The sequence below is a fragment of the Poecilia reticulata genome, chromosome 19 (assembly GCF_904066995.2).
Source record: "Poecilia reticulata chromosome 19, P_reticulata-male-v2, whole genome shotgun sequence".
NCBI lineage: Eukaryota > Metazoa > Chordata > Actinopteri > Cyprinodontiformes > Poeciliidae > Poecilia > Poecilia reticulata.
Window position 1 is genome coordinate 15,278,155 of NC_088848.1, and position 17,265 is coordinate 15,295,419.

Consider the following 17,265-nt stretch of genomic DNA (forward strand, 5'->3'; position numbering starts at 1 on the left):
TAAAACTGTTTCGATGGTGATTTTCAAGCATTTTTATATTGTCTTGAGTAGCAAGCAGAAAATGTGATACCAATGTGGCTGTTTATAAAGAATTACTTTTTAATCAAATGACACTTCAAGAAATTCTCTGATTTCAATAACCCAGTTTCTTTATTTAAAATGTTCTCAGATTAAATACATATCTCTTTTTCTATATAGCAGGTAACTGATTTGTTTTTCTCTTCCCTTTATCATGGCACTCAACGAGGGTTTTATCCGATATAAAACTTCATATTTGTGTGGGCCGTTTTATTAAAGGAGTGTAAACTTGAGCTTCGCAGATATAAAATCCATTACAGCATTTTTTTCATATAGGCACTGTGTATTTTACTTTCACAGTTAAATATTGCTCTGCCTTCACCACCACCCAGGTGCTTTAACAAATCCTGCACAGACCCCGCCTGGATCTCCCGGTCCTCCTTCGAGGGGCTTCGTAGGTCGGCGGCCCCGCTCCTCACAGTCTTTTATAGGGCCGGGGGACTCTCCGGGGGGAGCTGTGGTCGACTGGAGAGAAGCCAGGCCTCCGGAGCAGCGGGACGCGCGTGGAGACGATGAGGAGGCTCGGCAGGTCTACAGCGTGGTTGGACGAGTTGCCACAGTGCAGACTCTTCGTGGGGTTTATGACGGGGATCTTTCTTCTGGACTTCGAGGCGACCGTGGTGCTGTTAACTGAAGAGAGGAGGGAGGAGGACAATGAGAGGAGCGCCAAACAAAGGCTTCTCGACTGATTCACACAGTTTATAATTTATTTATTCATTTATTCACGTGGTTATGAACGAGCGTCGATGGAGTCAACGTTAAGGATTACATTTTATTCCACTTTTCTTTTTCTCCCTCCAAGACGTTTTTGATCTAAGGAGTCATTAAAAAGCTATTTCTGCTGTTTGTTTGCTTTTTCCAACCAACAGAAAAGAGAGAACGCATATATATATATATATATTCTTCATCAGCTGCTGTTGGTCCAAAACATGTGGGCCCGGTGGTGCCGTGTCGGGACTGGACTCTACCTTGACAGGGTCCCAGGTGGGTGCCGGAGGTCCTGCGGCCCTCTCCCATCCTGCAGAGGCTCTCCACGTCTAGTTGCAGGCAGGCGTGCTCGTTCAGGCTCTTCTGTTTGGTCGTGGGACAAAAGCAAATACTTTTGAGTCGTCACGCGTCACTGGGACGGGCGCAACAAAACAATCTGAAATGTCATTTGAATTATCTCTCAAGGATTTTTTTGTTTTTATTTTATTTCGCAAATAATCTGTGTACGGCTTGAGCGTCCATGAGGTGCGGACTTGACTCCATCGTTCTGATTTTCCACGGATGTTCCCTTTAATCACAAAGCTGCAGGCCTGGTTGTTCAATTCTCTGCCATGTTTTCAGATCAAGACATCAAACTTCAAAATGAGGAATGAATATTTGAATGTTGTTAGCTTATTTGATTCAGGTTGTTCTTTGTCATGAACACTGAAAAAATGCTTTCTTTGTTCATATATATATATATATATATATATATATATATATATATATATATATATATATTCCTTTTTACCACTTTTTGTCAAGTGACATATTATTAATAACTAACAGAATTAACTAACAGAATTATTTGTAATTGCAGTTAGCAGGTTTACAGGCATCAAACCGGGGAGATCAGAAAACAAATGTTTCCTAAATTTTTTGTATAAAAAGGCTGATTCATAATTATAATAGGAATATCTATTAAGGATTTGCTCCATTTAAAAACTATCAGATTGATTCCCGATTGCCGGTCACTTGAACTTTCCCGCATCTCTGTCATATTACAACCACAAATCTGTACTGTATTTTAACAGAAATGTTTTTTTTTTGTGCCTAAATTAAATTCATAGGAAAATATCATAATTTTTTAATAAGTAAAAATCTTATTTATATGTATCTTTGTGTTTCTCTCACTTTGTTGAAACACCTTTTGTTCCCATTACTTTACACAATTAAAGAGTTACTTTTTTTTTTTTTTTTACCAATTCTCCTTTGAGAAAGAAGCTTAATCAGCTTGACTTTGACTGGGCCATTCAAAAATATGATCTAAATCATTCTGCTGTAGCTCTGCCTCAGTCTATAAACTTTTCCAGCTTCTGGAAGGTTTTCTCCCAGAACCGTCCCGTATTCAGCTCCATCAATCTTATCCGATCCGTTTCCATGCCTCTGCCATGATGCTGCCATCGCCGTGTTTTTAATATGACGTGCAGTGTGATTTTCCTGCCACAAACAGTTTCAGTTTATGGGGATGACCATGTCTTGGTAGGGTTGCGGTTGTAGCACTCCTTTTCTGAAGAGTCTTTGTATATTTTATCACCTAAACCTGCTTTAAACTCATCCGCAGCATCTTCTGCTGGACTGTTTGTTCACTAATGTTCTCTAGCAAACCTCTGAGGCCTTCATAGAACGGCTGGGATTATACTCTGGATGAAATTACACACAGATGAACTCTATTTTAGGTGTCTCTTAAGGGCAACTGTTTGTACTTTAAAGCACAAATTAATTATGTCTTTAAAATAATAAATTCATCTTTTCAAGATCGCAATCCCCTCCTGTTGTAGAAAAGTATTTCCTGAACAGGGAAAGCCGAACAACGCTACCACACTGTGGGCTTAATCTCTCTGGAGGGAAGAGTTTGAAATTAAATTGTATCTTTATAAAAAAAAACATTTTTTTAAATTGGATCACTTTGTGTTGTTGGTCTCGCATAAAATCCCATTAGAATAAATTGCAGGATGTGGTTGTAACGTGACAAAACGAAAAAGAAAAAAAAAAACCCAGAAGCTTCAGGAGTGTGAAGGTGTGGTGTCACTTACCTGATATCTGTAATTGTCAGGGTATTGCGTTAGGAAGTTCATCTGCAACACAAAGGAACAGCGTCATAGACGAGAGGATGAATATTTTTACACCAACAGCTTCGCCTGTTCCTGGATCTGCACTCACGTCTCTCCTCTGATGCTGACTCTGACAGCCGATGTCTGTGGAATAATGGTAGAGGCCCCCTCCCTCTGGCCGGTACTGCAGCAGCTCATGGACCTTGCCCACCACCCCCAGGCCCTCCACTAGTTTCTGTCTCTGGAGCAGGGACTCGTGCCGCTCCTGCTCCTCCTCCTCGTCCACCTCATCTAGGAGCTCTGGAGCTTCTAAACCCACAAAAGCTCCAGAAATACTCGACTGCAGAGACACAGAAACGCATGATTTAATTTTGTTTTTATTGCCTAGGCCTACGTTTGTAATATATATTTGCATGCATCCAATAAAAAAAAGAAGAAAAAAAATATATATATATAAAACATTTAGTTTCTGCAATTTAAATTTGGTAAGTGAGCATCAACTGTGTGAGGGGGGTCAGCCAGGAGAGCAGCCATTCATCTCAGGATGAAGGCTCTGTGGAGCCCCCCAGTGGCTGCATGTGGACACTGCACCTGAGCGCCAACGTGGGGCAGATCCGAAGGCAGCAGGTCACGGGGAGGCTGCGGTGGCGCCGGCCGGGGTTTGATCCGCTCCCCTGCCGTCTCCCCCTGCGTTTCTCTCCTTCTGTTCACCTTCAAGTGGCGCTCATTCTCCTCCTGCTTCAACCGCAGCTCCTGCAGCTGCAGCCTGGAAACAACGTCACACACTTCAACCAAAACGTTACCAATTCGTTTCACCTAAACGAGGAGAGAGATTCGGTTTCAGACAGAAGTCCTAGGCTGTGTAGAGAAATCAAAAATACATAATAAACATCACCCAAAAAAAGTTTGCTTATTAATTTTTTTCCCCCCAAAAAAATGGTTAAAATTCACATAAACTAGCGATAACTTTTTGTAAATGTAACACTTATGGTTCAAAGACAAAATTCAGCTTTTGTTGGTAAATTTGAATGTTACATTTCTGTATTAAAACGAGTTTTAATACAGAAATGTCGGTATTTCAGTTGGGCTGGTGGGCGATCAGGAAGCCCAGATCCGTTTTGTATGAACCTTCAGCTCGTCCAGGTTCTTGCTTTCCCTGTGATGAAGCTGAGTGGACCAACACCAGCAGATGAAAACCTAATTTTTTTGTAATAAAAATCATTTTTATTGTCCTTACCCGAGGTTTTTCTTTTCTGAGAAACTGAATTTTCACTAAATATTTTTTTTTAAATCCACCATTTTCACAGGCTATGTAGTTTTAACAAGGGCAACATATGTCAGGATTTTAATTTAGCAATTTCGAATAACATAATCACATAGCAGATTATGTGATCTTCTATGTGAGAGGATATTCAGCTAATGGTTCCATTTAAATAGCTGAAAATCACACCACAGACGATGTACTGGAGCAGGTTTAATTCCTCCGTTCTTTTCAGTGGATGTCTGTTACAAAGACGTGGATACACATTTTAATTCTCCTCTCATTTTTCTTCTACGAGTTACATCTTCAGTTTCTTGAGAAGACGATCGAGCGAGGGTCAAACTCCCTCGTTTAGCTCAATTTGGGTTTCAGCTATGGACCCAGATTCCACCCTGTGGATCTTTAAGGACAAATAAATAAATTGGTTTGCAATATATGTCAAATTAAAGGTGTAAAATGTTTATCATGGGCCCATTTTCATACACGAAGAACAGCTGGCATTTTACTTGAGGTTCTACATTCACATTTTAATTTAAGCAGATTTAGTTTTCCTCTTTTCTCTCCTGACTTCCCTCATTCAGGATAGGTCAGAAGCAGTACACCCTCACGCTGCTCACGCTTCCTGCGCACGCCGCAGTTACCTGGCACACTCCTCTCTGGCCTTGGACGCAGCCGTTTCCTGGAAGAGCGAGCTGCTGTGTTTGAAGTACTTGTCGTATTTCTCGCCCCCGTCTCTGGGGTAGATCCGTTTAAAGCCCCCCAGGTGTTTGGCCTCGTACTCCTCCATCTGTTCCACCGTGGCCGCCTGGCTCTGCCGCAGCTCCTCTGACCTGGCGGCCGACCACAAATGAGCGCAGCAACACACACCAGCACACTGCGTGTCCACTGCAACGTGCGTGTGTGTGTGTGTGTCATTGTGTGACCGTGGAGGGGAAACTCCACACTTCATTTCCTCACCTGGCCTCTCTGGAGCGGTTTTGCTGCAGCCTGTCCTTCACCCTGCGTCTCTCCTCCAGGATGATCTTGCGTCGGTCGCAGGCGCCCAGGTTGATGAGAACCAGAGTGTCTAACAGGAGCGCGTCCTTCACCTCCCGGTCCAGAGGAGAGTCCGTGGTGAAACTGGGCGAGTGGTTAACCTGGACGGAGACCAGACCACGCTGAATGTTTCACTGCGTCAAACGAAGTCATGGACAAACATTTTCACGTGATGTTTTACCTACAAATTGCTTGAAAATCAAAAAGAAAGTAATAGGGTTGGGCTTAGAGTAGGGCTGAGTGAGATGAATTGATTATTAAAATAATCGGCAACTAATTTAGCAATCGATTAATCGTGAACGGGAGAATACGAGCTCAAAAAATGGCATTTTGCTGAAAGAACAACATGGTTAGAGCAGCAATTAAGCTAAAACTGTGCTTAAAATATATAGATATACATGTTGCATTTAAGAAAAAAAAAATTAACTTTCACTGTAAGTATGTTCTACCCAGAACGCCTCAAGGCATAGTGTTAGCTTCACCTAGTTCAGATTCTGTAAAAAAAATAAAAATTTTAAAAATCAATTATTAATTGGTTAATCCATAAAAAAAATAAAAAAAATCAACAGATCAGCCTGCTCAGACAACACTTCTGCTGACTTTACATTCATCTTGATGTTATTGTGTGTTGAATGGAAAACCAAATTTGATGTTTTGAACAAAAGTCATCTCATTTTGATTTGTTACCAGCTTCCTTAAGCTTACCTTCCTTCATTTAAACTCTTTCATATATTTTCCACGTGCAAATCAATATAACAATCCGAGGATAATTAAATAGCAGAAGTAGTAAAAAAAAAAAAAAAAACCCACACGTGTCCTTCAGGTTATTTTGAGCCTAAGCGGACAGAGAGCCATTTGAAGAGTTTTCTATCTGTCTTAAAAGCGGGTGAGCTGGAGTGCTGACAATCTGAGCGCGTTCTCTGAATGATTTGCAGATTCCACATCGAAACCGGGTTCCTGTCACCTCTCACCTCCAGCAGCCAGGGTTTGAGCCGGTGGTCCAGCAGCACGTCGAAGCCGAGGATCTCGAAACAGGCACTGCAGGAGATGTGGTTGGGAAAACACGTGTTGTAGTTGTGCTTCAGGATGGGGTGAGCCGATATCAGAGTCTTGATGATGATGTCCTCGATGTCGTTCCACATCTTCTCCGTGTTGCAGTTCAAGTGCTGGAGGTGCTTGTTGAGGCTGGACAGCTTTCTGATTGGCAGAAATCAGAACGGCGCTCCGTAAACACACCTTCGGCAGCACAACACCGCAGCGTTTATCGAGGCAAACCTCTTTACCGTTTGCTGCCGTAGTCTTCATCGCGGACAAAGTTCTCACTGTTCTTGTTGATGGAGTAGTTCGTGAGGTGCATGCATACATCCTCCTGAGGTGGCAGAGTAGAGTTCAGTTTCACACATGGAGGAGGAAGGCGCTCTGGCCAGACTAACCCTGCGATGACAAGACCTCCAGCAGAAAGACTCTAACCAGCCTGCACATACTACATCCATCCACCTGTGTATATTTCTACGCTTTTACTTGCAAACAATGTTGTTTTCATTTGACCTGGACTTCGTTTCATTTGGAAATATTTCTAGGCTACCTAGTTGCGACAACGAGGAGCGCTGGCATCACGTTTCTTACCACGTTGCTTTGCGTGGGCTCGTTGTACTTCCTGGTGCAAAAGCGAGCCAAGCCTTCCTTAAACATGAATATCCTGAACGGGTCGCATGACGTCACCAGCACATAAACTCTCAGGTCAAACTTGAATCGGTCAATTATGAATGGCTGGAGGAGAAAACAGAGGCCAGGCTTAGGGTTGAAATGATTAATCGGATTCATTGTGATAAATGGATGATTGAAATAATTGTCAACTAGTTTAGGAATCAATTAATTGTTAACTGGAGAATACAAACTCAGAAAAAGGTGAGTTGGTGAAGGAGCAACACACCTAAACATACAACTAAATCTGCAATGCAGAGATTCAAATCAAAGCATATCAATGTATTATGTCAAAGTCCAGACATATGTCCAGCGGAAAATCTGTGTTTGCAAATGTTCCCCATCTTATCTGATTGAGCTTAAGTTGCTTTGCAAAGACAAATGGGCAAAAATTTCAGTCTGTAGCTGTGAAAAGATGGTAGAGAAACACTGTAATATTCACAGCTGTAACTGCAGTAAAATACAAATAAAAGGGCACAATTTAATTTTGCACTTTCTTCCACTTCACAGTTCTGCACTACATCATCAACACCATAAAATCCCAATTAAATACGTTGGCGTTTGCGGTTGTGACGCAGCAAAACATTAAAAAAAATAAAAAAAAGATTTAAGAGACATGAATACTTTTGCAAAAGGTTGTTCACAAAAGCCTCACCTTAGAGATGTAAACCTGGCAGATCATGTGCTCCCCAGGCTGTATGTCTTTAGTGGACTTCGTGATGAAGATGCCTTTACCTTGGCACCCCGTATCTGGCTTGCAGATGTAAGTCTTGTGTTTTTTGGCTCTGGTGTAGGCTTGGAAGTCACTGTAGCTGCGAAGGCAAATCGGACAATCAGTGACACATTCGAGGTGCGTTTCTATGCAGACACAAAAGGAGAACTTACTCTGCGGGGAGGCACCATGTTCTGGGGAAAATATTATAGTCTTTAGGAAAAAGCTTCAGCATGCGGTTCAAGTTCCTCGCCAAGAAATCTTTGCGGCAGATCTCACTCATCCCTGGGAAATGGTTTATTTTCTGCAAAGACAAGCGAGTTTACACAGCATGAAAGGACCACCTCCGCTAATGTAACACGTTTCATACGTATGATTATGGCCGCATTTAATTCAACTTCAAGAGGAGAACCGGTTGCAATTTGTCTCAACCTGTTAAACAGCCTGGATAAGCATATCACAGTAGATTGCAAATTAAAAGCCTGACCTGAGAGAAATGCTGGGAGCTACCGATGCCGTCCACGAAGACGAGGCTCTATTACAACAGAGGAGCCCCATTTCTAATTCACTTCTCTCCGGCACAAATGGAATTACACGGTTAATTTGTAAAGCCGAGCTCAGCTGCCGCGGATTGTCCTGATGATGGCGGTAATGAGGTGCTTAGTGAAGACCGCCTGGCTTAAATACCTGGTAACGCTTCATGTCCCTAACACGGTCCAGAGACACGGAGTAGTCAGTCCAAACCAGAGCCCAGTCTTCGTCTTCCCCCGTCTCCTTGAGGCCGTACCGGCGGGCCGCTCGCCGCACTGAGGCACAGCAAAAGGTAAATTACTAAAAAGACATGCCAAATGTTTCGATGATGAGACATTTCCCCACAAACTTTGCCAAAAGGTGAAAATAAGAATTAAAAACATTATTAGACTGGGTTAAAATGATTATGTAACTATAACGTTTGAAAGATTTTGTTTTCAATCTGTATGTTTTCATTTGGACTGATGTCAGGGTTTTTTGCTTGTTTCTACGGATGTTGGGGATTGTTTTTTTTTTTTTGCTTTTTCTTTTCATTTAAAAATCAATATAAAATATCAAGGAGGGTGTTTGTAAACATCCATCCATCCATCCATTTTCTTGCACCCTTTTTCCCTCAGTGGGGTCGGGAGGGGTGCTGGTGCCCATCTCCAGCCAACGTTTCGGGCGGGAGGCGGGGTACACCCTGGACAGGTCGCCAGTCTGTCGCAGGGCAACACAGAGACACACAGGACACACAACCATGCACACACACACTCACACCTAGGGGCAATTTGGAGAGGCCAATTAACCTGACAGTCATGTTTTTGGACTGTGGGAGGAAACCGGAGTACCCGGAGAAAACCCACGCATGCACAGGGAGAACATGCAAACTCCATGCAGAAAGACCCCAGGCTGGGAATCGAACCCAGAACCTTCTTGCTGCAAGGCAACAGCTCTACCAACTGCGCTACTGTGCAGCCCTGTTTGTAAACATTTGAACTTATTTTTATATCTTCAACCATGTGTGGGTAAGAGAAAATTGGCAATAAATTAAAACAGGCGCAATCCAGTTCCTATGTTTTCAAATTTATTGAAGGTGTGTGTTGTATAACAACTTAACCCCGAAAAACAGAACAACTCAAACGTTTCCTTAAAGGTCCAGAGGATGCATAGGGGGAGAACTAAGGGTGCAGGAGAGGGACAACAATTCATTTGTCTTAAAAATAGACACTAACATCTGAAGTGCTTGTGCAGAATAAGTGGTAGTAACTTGTAATGAATTTGGCTTCCCGCAACCTTCATCTGTCTACAGAGGAGAATTTGGGATGCCTCAAATGTAATAATAATGTTTCTGTAGCGCTTGACACTGCAAGAATCTACCTTGATTTAAGCAGATGAACGTTAGGCTTTTAAAAAAAAATCAAACATACCGCTTTCATATTTGCAGCTGGTGAGGTTGATAGCCAATCATCTGAAAGAGAAGAGGGACAGAGAGAAGGACAGACGCCTGCTTTGCGGTGTCGCCACAAAGCAGGCAACACCTGCTTTGTGGCGGTGTCGCCACAAAGCAGGTGCCTCAGCAGTTCACTTCCTGCAGTGAACTGCTGAGGCAGTTCACTTCCTGCAGGGACACACGTGTCTAGAAGTTAAATCCAACATGATCAACGAGGAGAAAAATACCTCCTCTTATATTTCCTTCTCTTCTTGGAGGTGGGTGGCGGCCGGAAGGGGATGTAGGTCTCTGTTTGGCTTTCACCTCCGTCCTCCTCCTCTCCCAGCTCGTTGTTTGCATCTGGGCCTTCCAGAGGTAGTCCCATCCTGTGCCGGAGCAAATTGAGGGGGAAAATGCTAAAAACTAAAACAAATGTGATTGTGCAGACATAAAATAAAAGCGATAGTTTGCAAAAGTGCTCATACCTGAACCTTTCCACATTTTGCTACATTACAACAATAAATGTCATTGTATCACACTGCTAATTTTAATGTGACAGAGTTGCTAAAACTAACCTGAGCTGCCACCATTTATCATTTTACAACCGTTTCATTGGACAGTTATGCACAACTTAAGAGTATCACATAAAATCAGCCCCAAAAATTCAAATGAAGTTTCCAGTCATAGCAAACATATGTGGAAAAGTTCTAAGTGGGTGGATACTTGTACATGGTGCTGCAATGTCGCTCTATTGTCCAGCACTCATTTACATGGTTCTTTTTTTAAAGCTGCCTGCTGAAACCCCTGACACTGAAACTCAATCAAACAGAACGAAGAGCATGCTGTAGGGGAGCGAATGGAGTCGTGTTTCTGTTTCCACTCGTCTCATCAGATGAGTGCTACGGCTGTCAGCATGTAGTCACACGCTGGCATTTAAAAGGTGTGGCAGCAGAGCAACTGGTAGCACAACAGCGATGACGAGAAATAATCCAAACTCTGATTAAAGCTCATAAAATCCACTCTGCATATCACAAATCTGCCCCTTATGGAAGATGGAAGTTCATCAAAAGTATCCTCGCTCTTTCATTTTTCAACCATTGTTGTGCCGTGAACACGAGTCCCACCGGCAGCCAGGCGAGTCTTCAACATAATTTTAACTTGAATCACTTTTGTAAAAAAAAAATTCTTGTTGGGAAAAAAAAGATATTTTTAGAAGTGCTTTTACTGTGCTGTACAGTTTACTTTTACTTGACTAATTTCATCATAAAGCATCGCTTCTCTTATTTCAGTAAAATTTCTGGATCCTCCACCCACTGTCAGTGACTTTTGTTGAAGTTTAATAGGTTTTATATTTAAAGAAATTGATTTGGAAAAATGTATATTCTGCCTGATTTTGCTATTTTGTAATCATTTTATTTATTTGAATTAGTTTCATTTTGGTCCTTAAAATACCATAAATTTCCATATGACGATGTCATTTTTAAATATTAAACGATTGATGATGTGAGAAGCCTGTTTACCAAATTCTTTTTTACATAATTTCATGGACTGCGACTTTTTACTTTTACTTGAGTAAAAATATGTTGAAGGAGCCAGAGCCAGGAGGATGGATTTAGTGCTGTCAATCACTCTCATGTATGCACCACTCACATCCTTCCCCCCATTGCTTACTGCTACGCTACAGTTGGTTCACCGTGAACGTTCAGCCAAGTTAGCATGGCCACAGGTGACATCAGATAAACAGTTTTCCTGTAAGTATTAGTATTAGCATATTGAGCAGCACATACATGAGCATGACAGACAGCACTAAAACCTTCCTCCTGGTTCTGATTGGTTGTTTTTGATTGGGATGGAGGAGCTTGATTTTTTTCACATATGATCCGTCTCATACCATACTGTCACAACGTGGTGACAGTATATTAGCAAATTTAGAAAAAACATATTTTTGTAAAGGTTACTGCAGGTTTAAGTGACAAACATAGTCAAGATCCACTTCCCAGGACACAAGAAAGTCCAAATATAAGGGAAATTAAAGCTCCACTTGCTCATCTCAATCTGTCCTCTGATCCGAACACAGCAGGAGCCGTGCACCTCCGCGTCCGATCTGGTGTCTTACAGGGCCTGAGGTGAGTTTGACTCAATCATTGTGACAGAAACCCGGGGTTGCGGGTGGTGTCCAGGAGGGACATCCCAGGTACACAGTGGGAGGCTGCAGTGCCAGGTAACGGTATTCTGATCCAGTGATCTGGATAATCCTGGCCTTCAGCTGTGAGTGTTGCACCCGGCTGAGACGCCCCACTGACCTCAGCCCAGATTCGGTTACGGCCCAAGACTCTCCCTCGGTGTACGGCGACAACAGGTGTGTGAACAACACCTCTGGTTTGTTTTAGGAGCCGACCTCATGAAACAATCAAAGTGTTTGGTTGACGTAACGCGTTCAGCATTTACTCTAAACGTTTCGTTCACAAGAACACCTGAGTTGGTGATGAAACGTTAAAAAAATAAAAATAAAAAAGTCAAAGGAGAGTTTAGAAAAATCAAAGAAAAAATATTTAATAATAGAAAAATAAAAGTAAAATATGTTTGTGTACATTTGGTAAGCATCAACATAATTTTCCCTTGAATTGCTGTAATCAGTCATGGTTGGGTTTTGTTGGATTGATCAACATAAAGCAATGCAAAAATATTCCTACAAAGAGCAAAGAAAGTGTTTCAATTAATAAATATGTTGGAAACAGATTTGTGATTTAATCTCAATATAAATGCAACTACATATAGATAAAGTGACAGAGACCTAATTCTGTGGTAAAAGATGTTCTCTGGTAAAAGATGACATTGTTGTCCAATCTGACTGAGCTGGAGTTATTCTGTGACAAAGAACGGGGAAAGATTTCAGTATCTAGATTTGCAAAGCTGACAGAGACAGAGTAACCGTCCTCCTATGCGTCTCTCCATTTGACCTAAATACAAATGCCCCACTTCAGATTTGTACCTCGAAGGAAAATTGAGAACAGTGTATCATTTTCCTTCAACCTCACAATGACGCTCTACTTTAAAAATCCCGATAAAACCCGTTGAAATTTGTGGCTGCACCATGCGGCAAATTGATTTTAAAAAGACATACAAACAGTAGAAATAAACAGATTGCTAATATAACAGCTGTCTGCGATGTTTGTGTTTTTATGCCCCTGTTTAATGTTTAATGTACTTCAACCAGCAACAGTTGGGGCTCCACGTCTGTGTCACTGTTATCTTCTACTACCTCAAAGCAGAAACTGGGTTTCAGAGCCTCACAAAGAGACTCAAAGCGTTCGGCTTTAGTTTTCAGCTCCTGTACACTCTCAGACATCGTATTTAAAGAGAACAGCGTCACTCACCCGTAGTGTTGCTCCTACATTGATGAGGAAATTGCTGTTGGAAGACGCTGCAGCCGTTTGTCTCCACGCCTGTTTTCCGACGGCTTCAGGAGCTTCTCGAAGTGCCACTGTGCTCCACAGCAAACAAATCAGTGAAGAACCTCATCCCACCTCCACACACCAACTGAAACTGATGCCCTGGAGGAAACAGAAAAGATTCATTGTTGTCATAACGGTGGTTCAGCTCCAGACAAACTTAAAGGCTGAAGTAGAAGAAGAAGAAGAAGAAGAAGTGGATCTGGTAACCAGATAGAAAAACCTGATACGTCTTGACATGATGGAAGAGAAAACGAGCAGGGGACCTTGACTTGGCGGGGGGGTAAGAAGAGAGGGATAATCCCTGATGCTTGTTCACTGAAACAGGAGAGGCACCTTTCCGCGCCACTACTTGTTCAGTTTAAATCTGTGCTGAAAAGCTCGGCAGAGCTGCAAGTGAGCAGTGTTGGCTGGGCTAAAATAAAGCCGGGCTCTCCATTAACGACATTAAAAATGGAGCAAGGCGAGAGGGGACAAATGTTAATCGGAAGACGAGGAGAGGAAAGAAGCAAACAAAGGGCAGGTATCAGTCAAACTAAAGAGGGACGGCGAGGAGCGAGAAGTGACAAGGAGGCACTGATGCAACTCTTTGATTCTGTAACTAATTAAGGATTAATTAATCATCCACTGATATCCTACACACGTCTACGGACATTCAAGGTTAGCAACTTAGTTTTCAGCATGGAGTTGAAATGAATCACGTTGTGTGACTAAAGGCAATTAATTTGTGCATCTGCATGTTTGACATTGAATTAGGTCAGGAGGTCATTTGTTATAATGTATAGGCTAGGGACACAATAAGCCATTAAATTGATTCATTTTTTATAAGAAAATAATCCTAAATTGGAGTAACGTTACTAAGAGAGGCAGAAAAATTGTTTTGCAGTTTGGTCATATGCTGTACAGCAGGGTGTGGGCTCCTTGTCTGTGAATTATTGCATCAATACAGTTTTGGAGTGGCCTAGTCAAAGTCAAGACTTATATCTGATGAAGATTGAGACTGCTCAGGCTTGAAACTCATTATATTAGAGTAATGGCTGATGGCTGTTGTTGCTGCCCGGGTGGTACAACTAGTTGTCAAGTTTAGGGGCAGATTGCTTTTTCCCTGTAGGCTAATTGGAAGAAGCATGAGTTGAGTTGGACAGATTTTTAAAAATGAAATGCTCACTGTTGACTTTCACCCATTTCTTTGCCTTCAGCTCTCTCTGCTTCTCACACAGACTCGCTTCCTTCTTTAAAGTCATTCTGGGATGTTTTTGTCTCCTTGTGATCTTTTGTTCCTCTCTAAGTTATTTACACTGTTTGGAGCTGATTTGTGTCCTTCTAAAGCCATTTAAACATTATTGCGTTTTTTGTCTTCAAATCACATGTTTGTCACTTTGCATGTATTTTTTATACCTACTGCGTCTCTTTATGGTCATATATGAATTATTTATGCTTTATCTGTAGCTTTTGTTGATTCTGGCACTTTGTTGCTTATTTATGAGGCCATCTTATTTATTTGATTTTCATAACTCTGTCCTTCATAAGATACAGGTTAGCTTAGCATTCCTTCATTGTTTTATTGAACTGACTTTTGTTTCTTTTCTCTGTGCCAAGTCTCTGTCCTCACACTTATTTTGTCTCCCTTTTACAGCAGTTTTGTCTGTACTTGTGCTTACTTTTGCATGCATTTAAGACACTTAACTTCATGGGGTTTTGTGTGTATCACCCTCATCTTTTAGAGACTTTTGAAAAGCATATGAATCCCTAGAACATTTTCACTTTCTGGTTAGAACAGTAATTTTCAATTCATATCTAGATTTTATTTAATCGACTCACACAAAATAACACATATTTCTGACATGGAAGGAAAATTGATCACATTTTTCTTTTACAAATGAAAATGTGAACACTTTGGTGTGTGTTTGCATTCCAGTAGGTCCCCGGTTCAGTGTTGTCTTACTGTAAGGTAATCCTCCATCCCACTCTCAAGTCTCAAGCTTTTCTTATTTGCATCCACCATTATGTCAGCTCTAGCTTCTACATCTCTGCTGAAGAAAGTAATTACCACAGCACACTGCTAAGGAAAGGTGCAAGTTTAGTAGAGTGTCTTGTCTCCAACTAGCACCCGGTTGAGGAGGAATGCCAAAAAAACTGATTTAACATTTGACGTAAACAGTGTTAAATTTAATTTATATGAACGGAGGAGCATAAAGCCTTTCACCAAGTCCTTGCTACAGAACTACATTGAGCAAAGTCTTCATAACTTAAAAAAAACACCCTCTAAAACCACCCTACAGTTAACTGCGCAGCCCATATGTACGGCGCCGTTACTATGGTAACGGAATGCCGACCTCTCCCAGCTCTGACAGCACTGAGCTAGCTCCAATTTAGCAACTGACTTTTAAACGCGTACTTTCAAAGGCAAAAAAAAGTTGGTCGAAAAAGTCACATTTACCCTCCAAAAAGCGTTTCCTCTGGTTCCCGCTGTGAGCCTCTAAAACGCGCTGCTCTCTCTGCAGCTGTTCCCACGGATGGTCGTGAAGTGCTGGCTGGACGCTGAGAGGACAGTAAACCTACAAATGTAAACATGAATCAACTCGACGGGGTCAGATGCAGCCAATCGTGAGGCGAAGGTGTGAGAATCTCGTCTGTGATTGGCTGGTGGCTAACACATGTAAAGACTGGGGGGAGGAAAATCAGCCGAAAAAACAAAAAGGAGGGGTACATTTTAGATGTTTTAAAGGGTTTTGAACTTTAAATTGGCATTTTAGACAGATATTCATTCTTATTTGTGGAGGAACGTACTAAAAATGTTGAAACTTATAGTTTTTCTTTTTTCTGGATAATATCAAGTTTATCCAGAGAAAAATGTATAAATTTCTGCCGACTAGTCACCTCTCTCTTTTTTTTAATGTTTTTTCCTCAGTAGATATTATTTGGCATATTTGATTAGTTATTTAGGATTTTATTTATTTTTATTTTTTTACTTTTTGCCTAGTAGAAGTAGTTGTTATTAAATGTGTGACAAAAAGTTATTTTGGCACATACATTGTAGACAAAACCTGTATTGCAACGGGTAATGCTGGCTAAAACAGAAAAATTAGAATTGTGATAGTTTGTAAAATACAATCAAATTTAATAATAGTATAAACTATCTCAGAGAGGTAAACCTGAAACACTACAGAGACACTGTCTCTCCATTTTGTGATCATTCTTATTTTAAAATTAAATGTCATAGCTGTCATAAATGTAGTTTTTATTATAGCTTTAGTATTATAAAAAAAAATTAAATGCATAGCAGGTTTTTACTGCATTCTTGGAAGTGCCTTATTTGTGCATTATTTTAGGAAATAGTGACTTATCTGGAGAATAATTACATATTTTCAGTTATAAGTCTGGCATCAAGGCAACATGTAGGATTGTCTTGAAAATTAGTTCTTCATATTTTCATTTTGAGGATCATCACCATTATTATTCAAATAAATGTACCATTCTCAAAGAACAGCAATGGATATATGTGCTTTCACAATTGCTTAGATCTCTTGAACGTTTTATCATTGTTTCATGATGCAGCCACAAACTTTAGTTTATTTCATTGGTAATCTGTATGATAGAGACACCACAAAAACAAAATTGTGAAGTGAAAGGAAATGATACCTCTTCTTGACAATGCTTCACAAAACAGAAAGGTTGATATTTAGATCAGTTTACACAATTGTGGCCTCCAGTTTCTAATCAGTAGACTTCTGATTAGACGTCAACTGATGAAAGATCATATTTTCTTTCACTCCAGAACTATGTCGTATCAGACAAAATCTCCCCAAACAATATAAACTTTGTCAAACAACTGCATCAGCAAAGCCAAAAGCTAAAATAAGATTATGCCGCTTTACTCTACAATACATTTGTTTAACAACAAAAAAGAAAGAAAAAAACCAATCCATCAACATATAAATACGTCCTCGAGATGTGATTTTTATTTTTATTTAGCTGCTTTATTGTTTCTGCAACAAAGAGGAGTTTGGCTCCACCTAGCGTGTTTGAATGAAACAGTCGTGGGCTGATGTATTCGTAACAATCTGAAATAAAGGGATCGGGTCTTGTTACAATCGTAAATAAGGAATATAAATATGTTAAGTGTAGAGTTAGGCGACCAGTTACATAGCTGTATCTGTTTACGGTATGTTGTTGTGATTTGTTTTGTTTTTGTTTCAGCTAGAAATGTTTTTTTTTTTCTAAAGTAGCCCCCCTGCATTTTTTAAAGCCAAGAAGCTGCAACGGTTTACAGTATCAAT

At 40.9% G+C, this 17,265-nt stretch overlaps 1 protein-coding gene across 3 annotated transcripts; it reads right to left on the reverse strand.

Annotated features, from left to right (window-relative positions):
- Positions 1-123: 123 nt before the first annotated feature.
- ttll6 (tubulin tyrosine ligase-like family, member 6) lies at positions 124-15,564 on the reverse strand. Of its 3 annotated transcripts, XM_017310934.2 has the most exons (17): positions 15,426-15,564; positions 12,911-13,087; positions 9,782-9,919; positions 9,532-9,569; positions 8,279-8,397; positions 7,765-7,895; positions 7,535-7,691; positions 6,802-6,945; positions 6,459-6,544; positions 6,147-6,372; positions 5,098-5,276; positions 4,782-4,970; positions 3,471-3,645; positions 2,989-3,219; positions 2,862-2,903; positions 1,047-1,149; positions 124-708 (listed from the first exon to the last, which is right to left on the reverse strand). In XM_017310934.2, exons 3-17 carry the CDS (start codon positions 9,916-9,918, stop codon positions 494-496), a joined length of 2,172 nt encoding a protein of 723 aa, XP_017166423.1. In that variant the 5' UTR covers position 9,919; positions 12,911-13,087; positions 15,426-15,564; the 3' UTR covers positions 124-493. The 3 variants fall into 3 exon arrangements, with proteins under 3 accessions (XP_017166423.1, XP_017166424.1, XP_081456268.1); XM_017310935.2 differs by lacking the exons at positions 12,911-13,087; positions 15,426-15,564 and having other exon boundaries at positions 9,532-9,572; positions 9,782-9,883; XM_081600142.1 differs by lacking the exons at positions 8,279-8,397; positions 9,532-9,569; positions 9,782-9,919; positions 12,911-13,087; positions 15,426-15,564 and adding an exon at positions 8,079-8,260.
- Positions 15,565-17,265: the final 1,701 nt, after the last annotated feature.

Coding starts and splice junctions, on each gene's coding strand:
- ttll6 (XM_017310934.2), bottom strand. CDS start 9,918: ATGGGACTACCTCTGGAAGGCCCAGATGCAAACAACGAGCTGGGAGAG. Junction 9,570..9,781: donor AGAAGGAAATATAAGAGGAG/GTATTTTTCTCC, acceptor CTCTTTCAGATG/ATTGGCTATCAACCTCACCA. Junction 6,373..6,458: donor GAAGACTACGGCAGCAAACG/GTAAAGAGGTTT, acceptor TCTGCCAATCAG/AAAGCTGTCCAGCCTCAACA.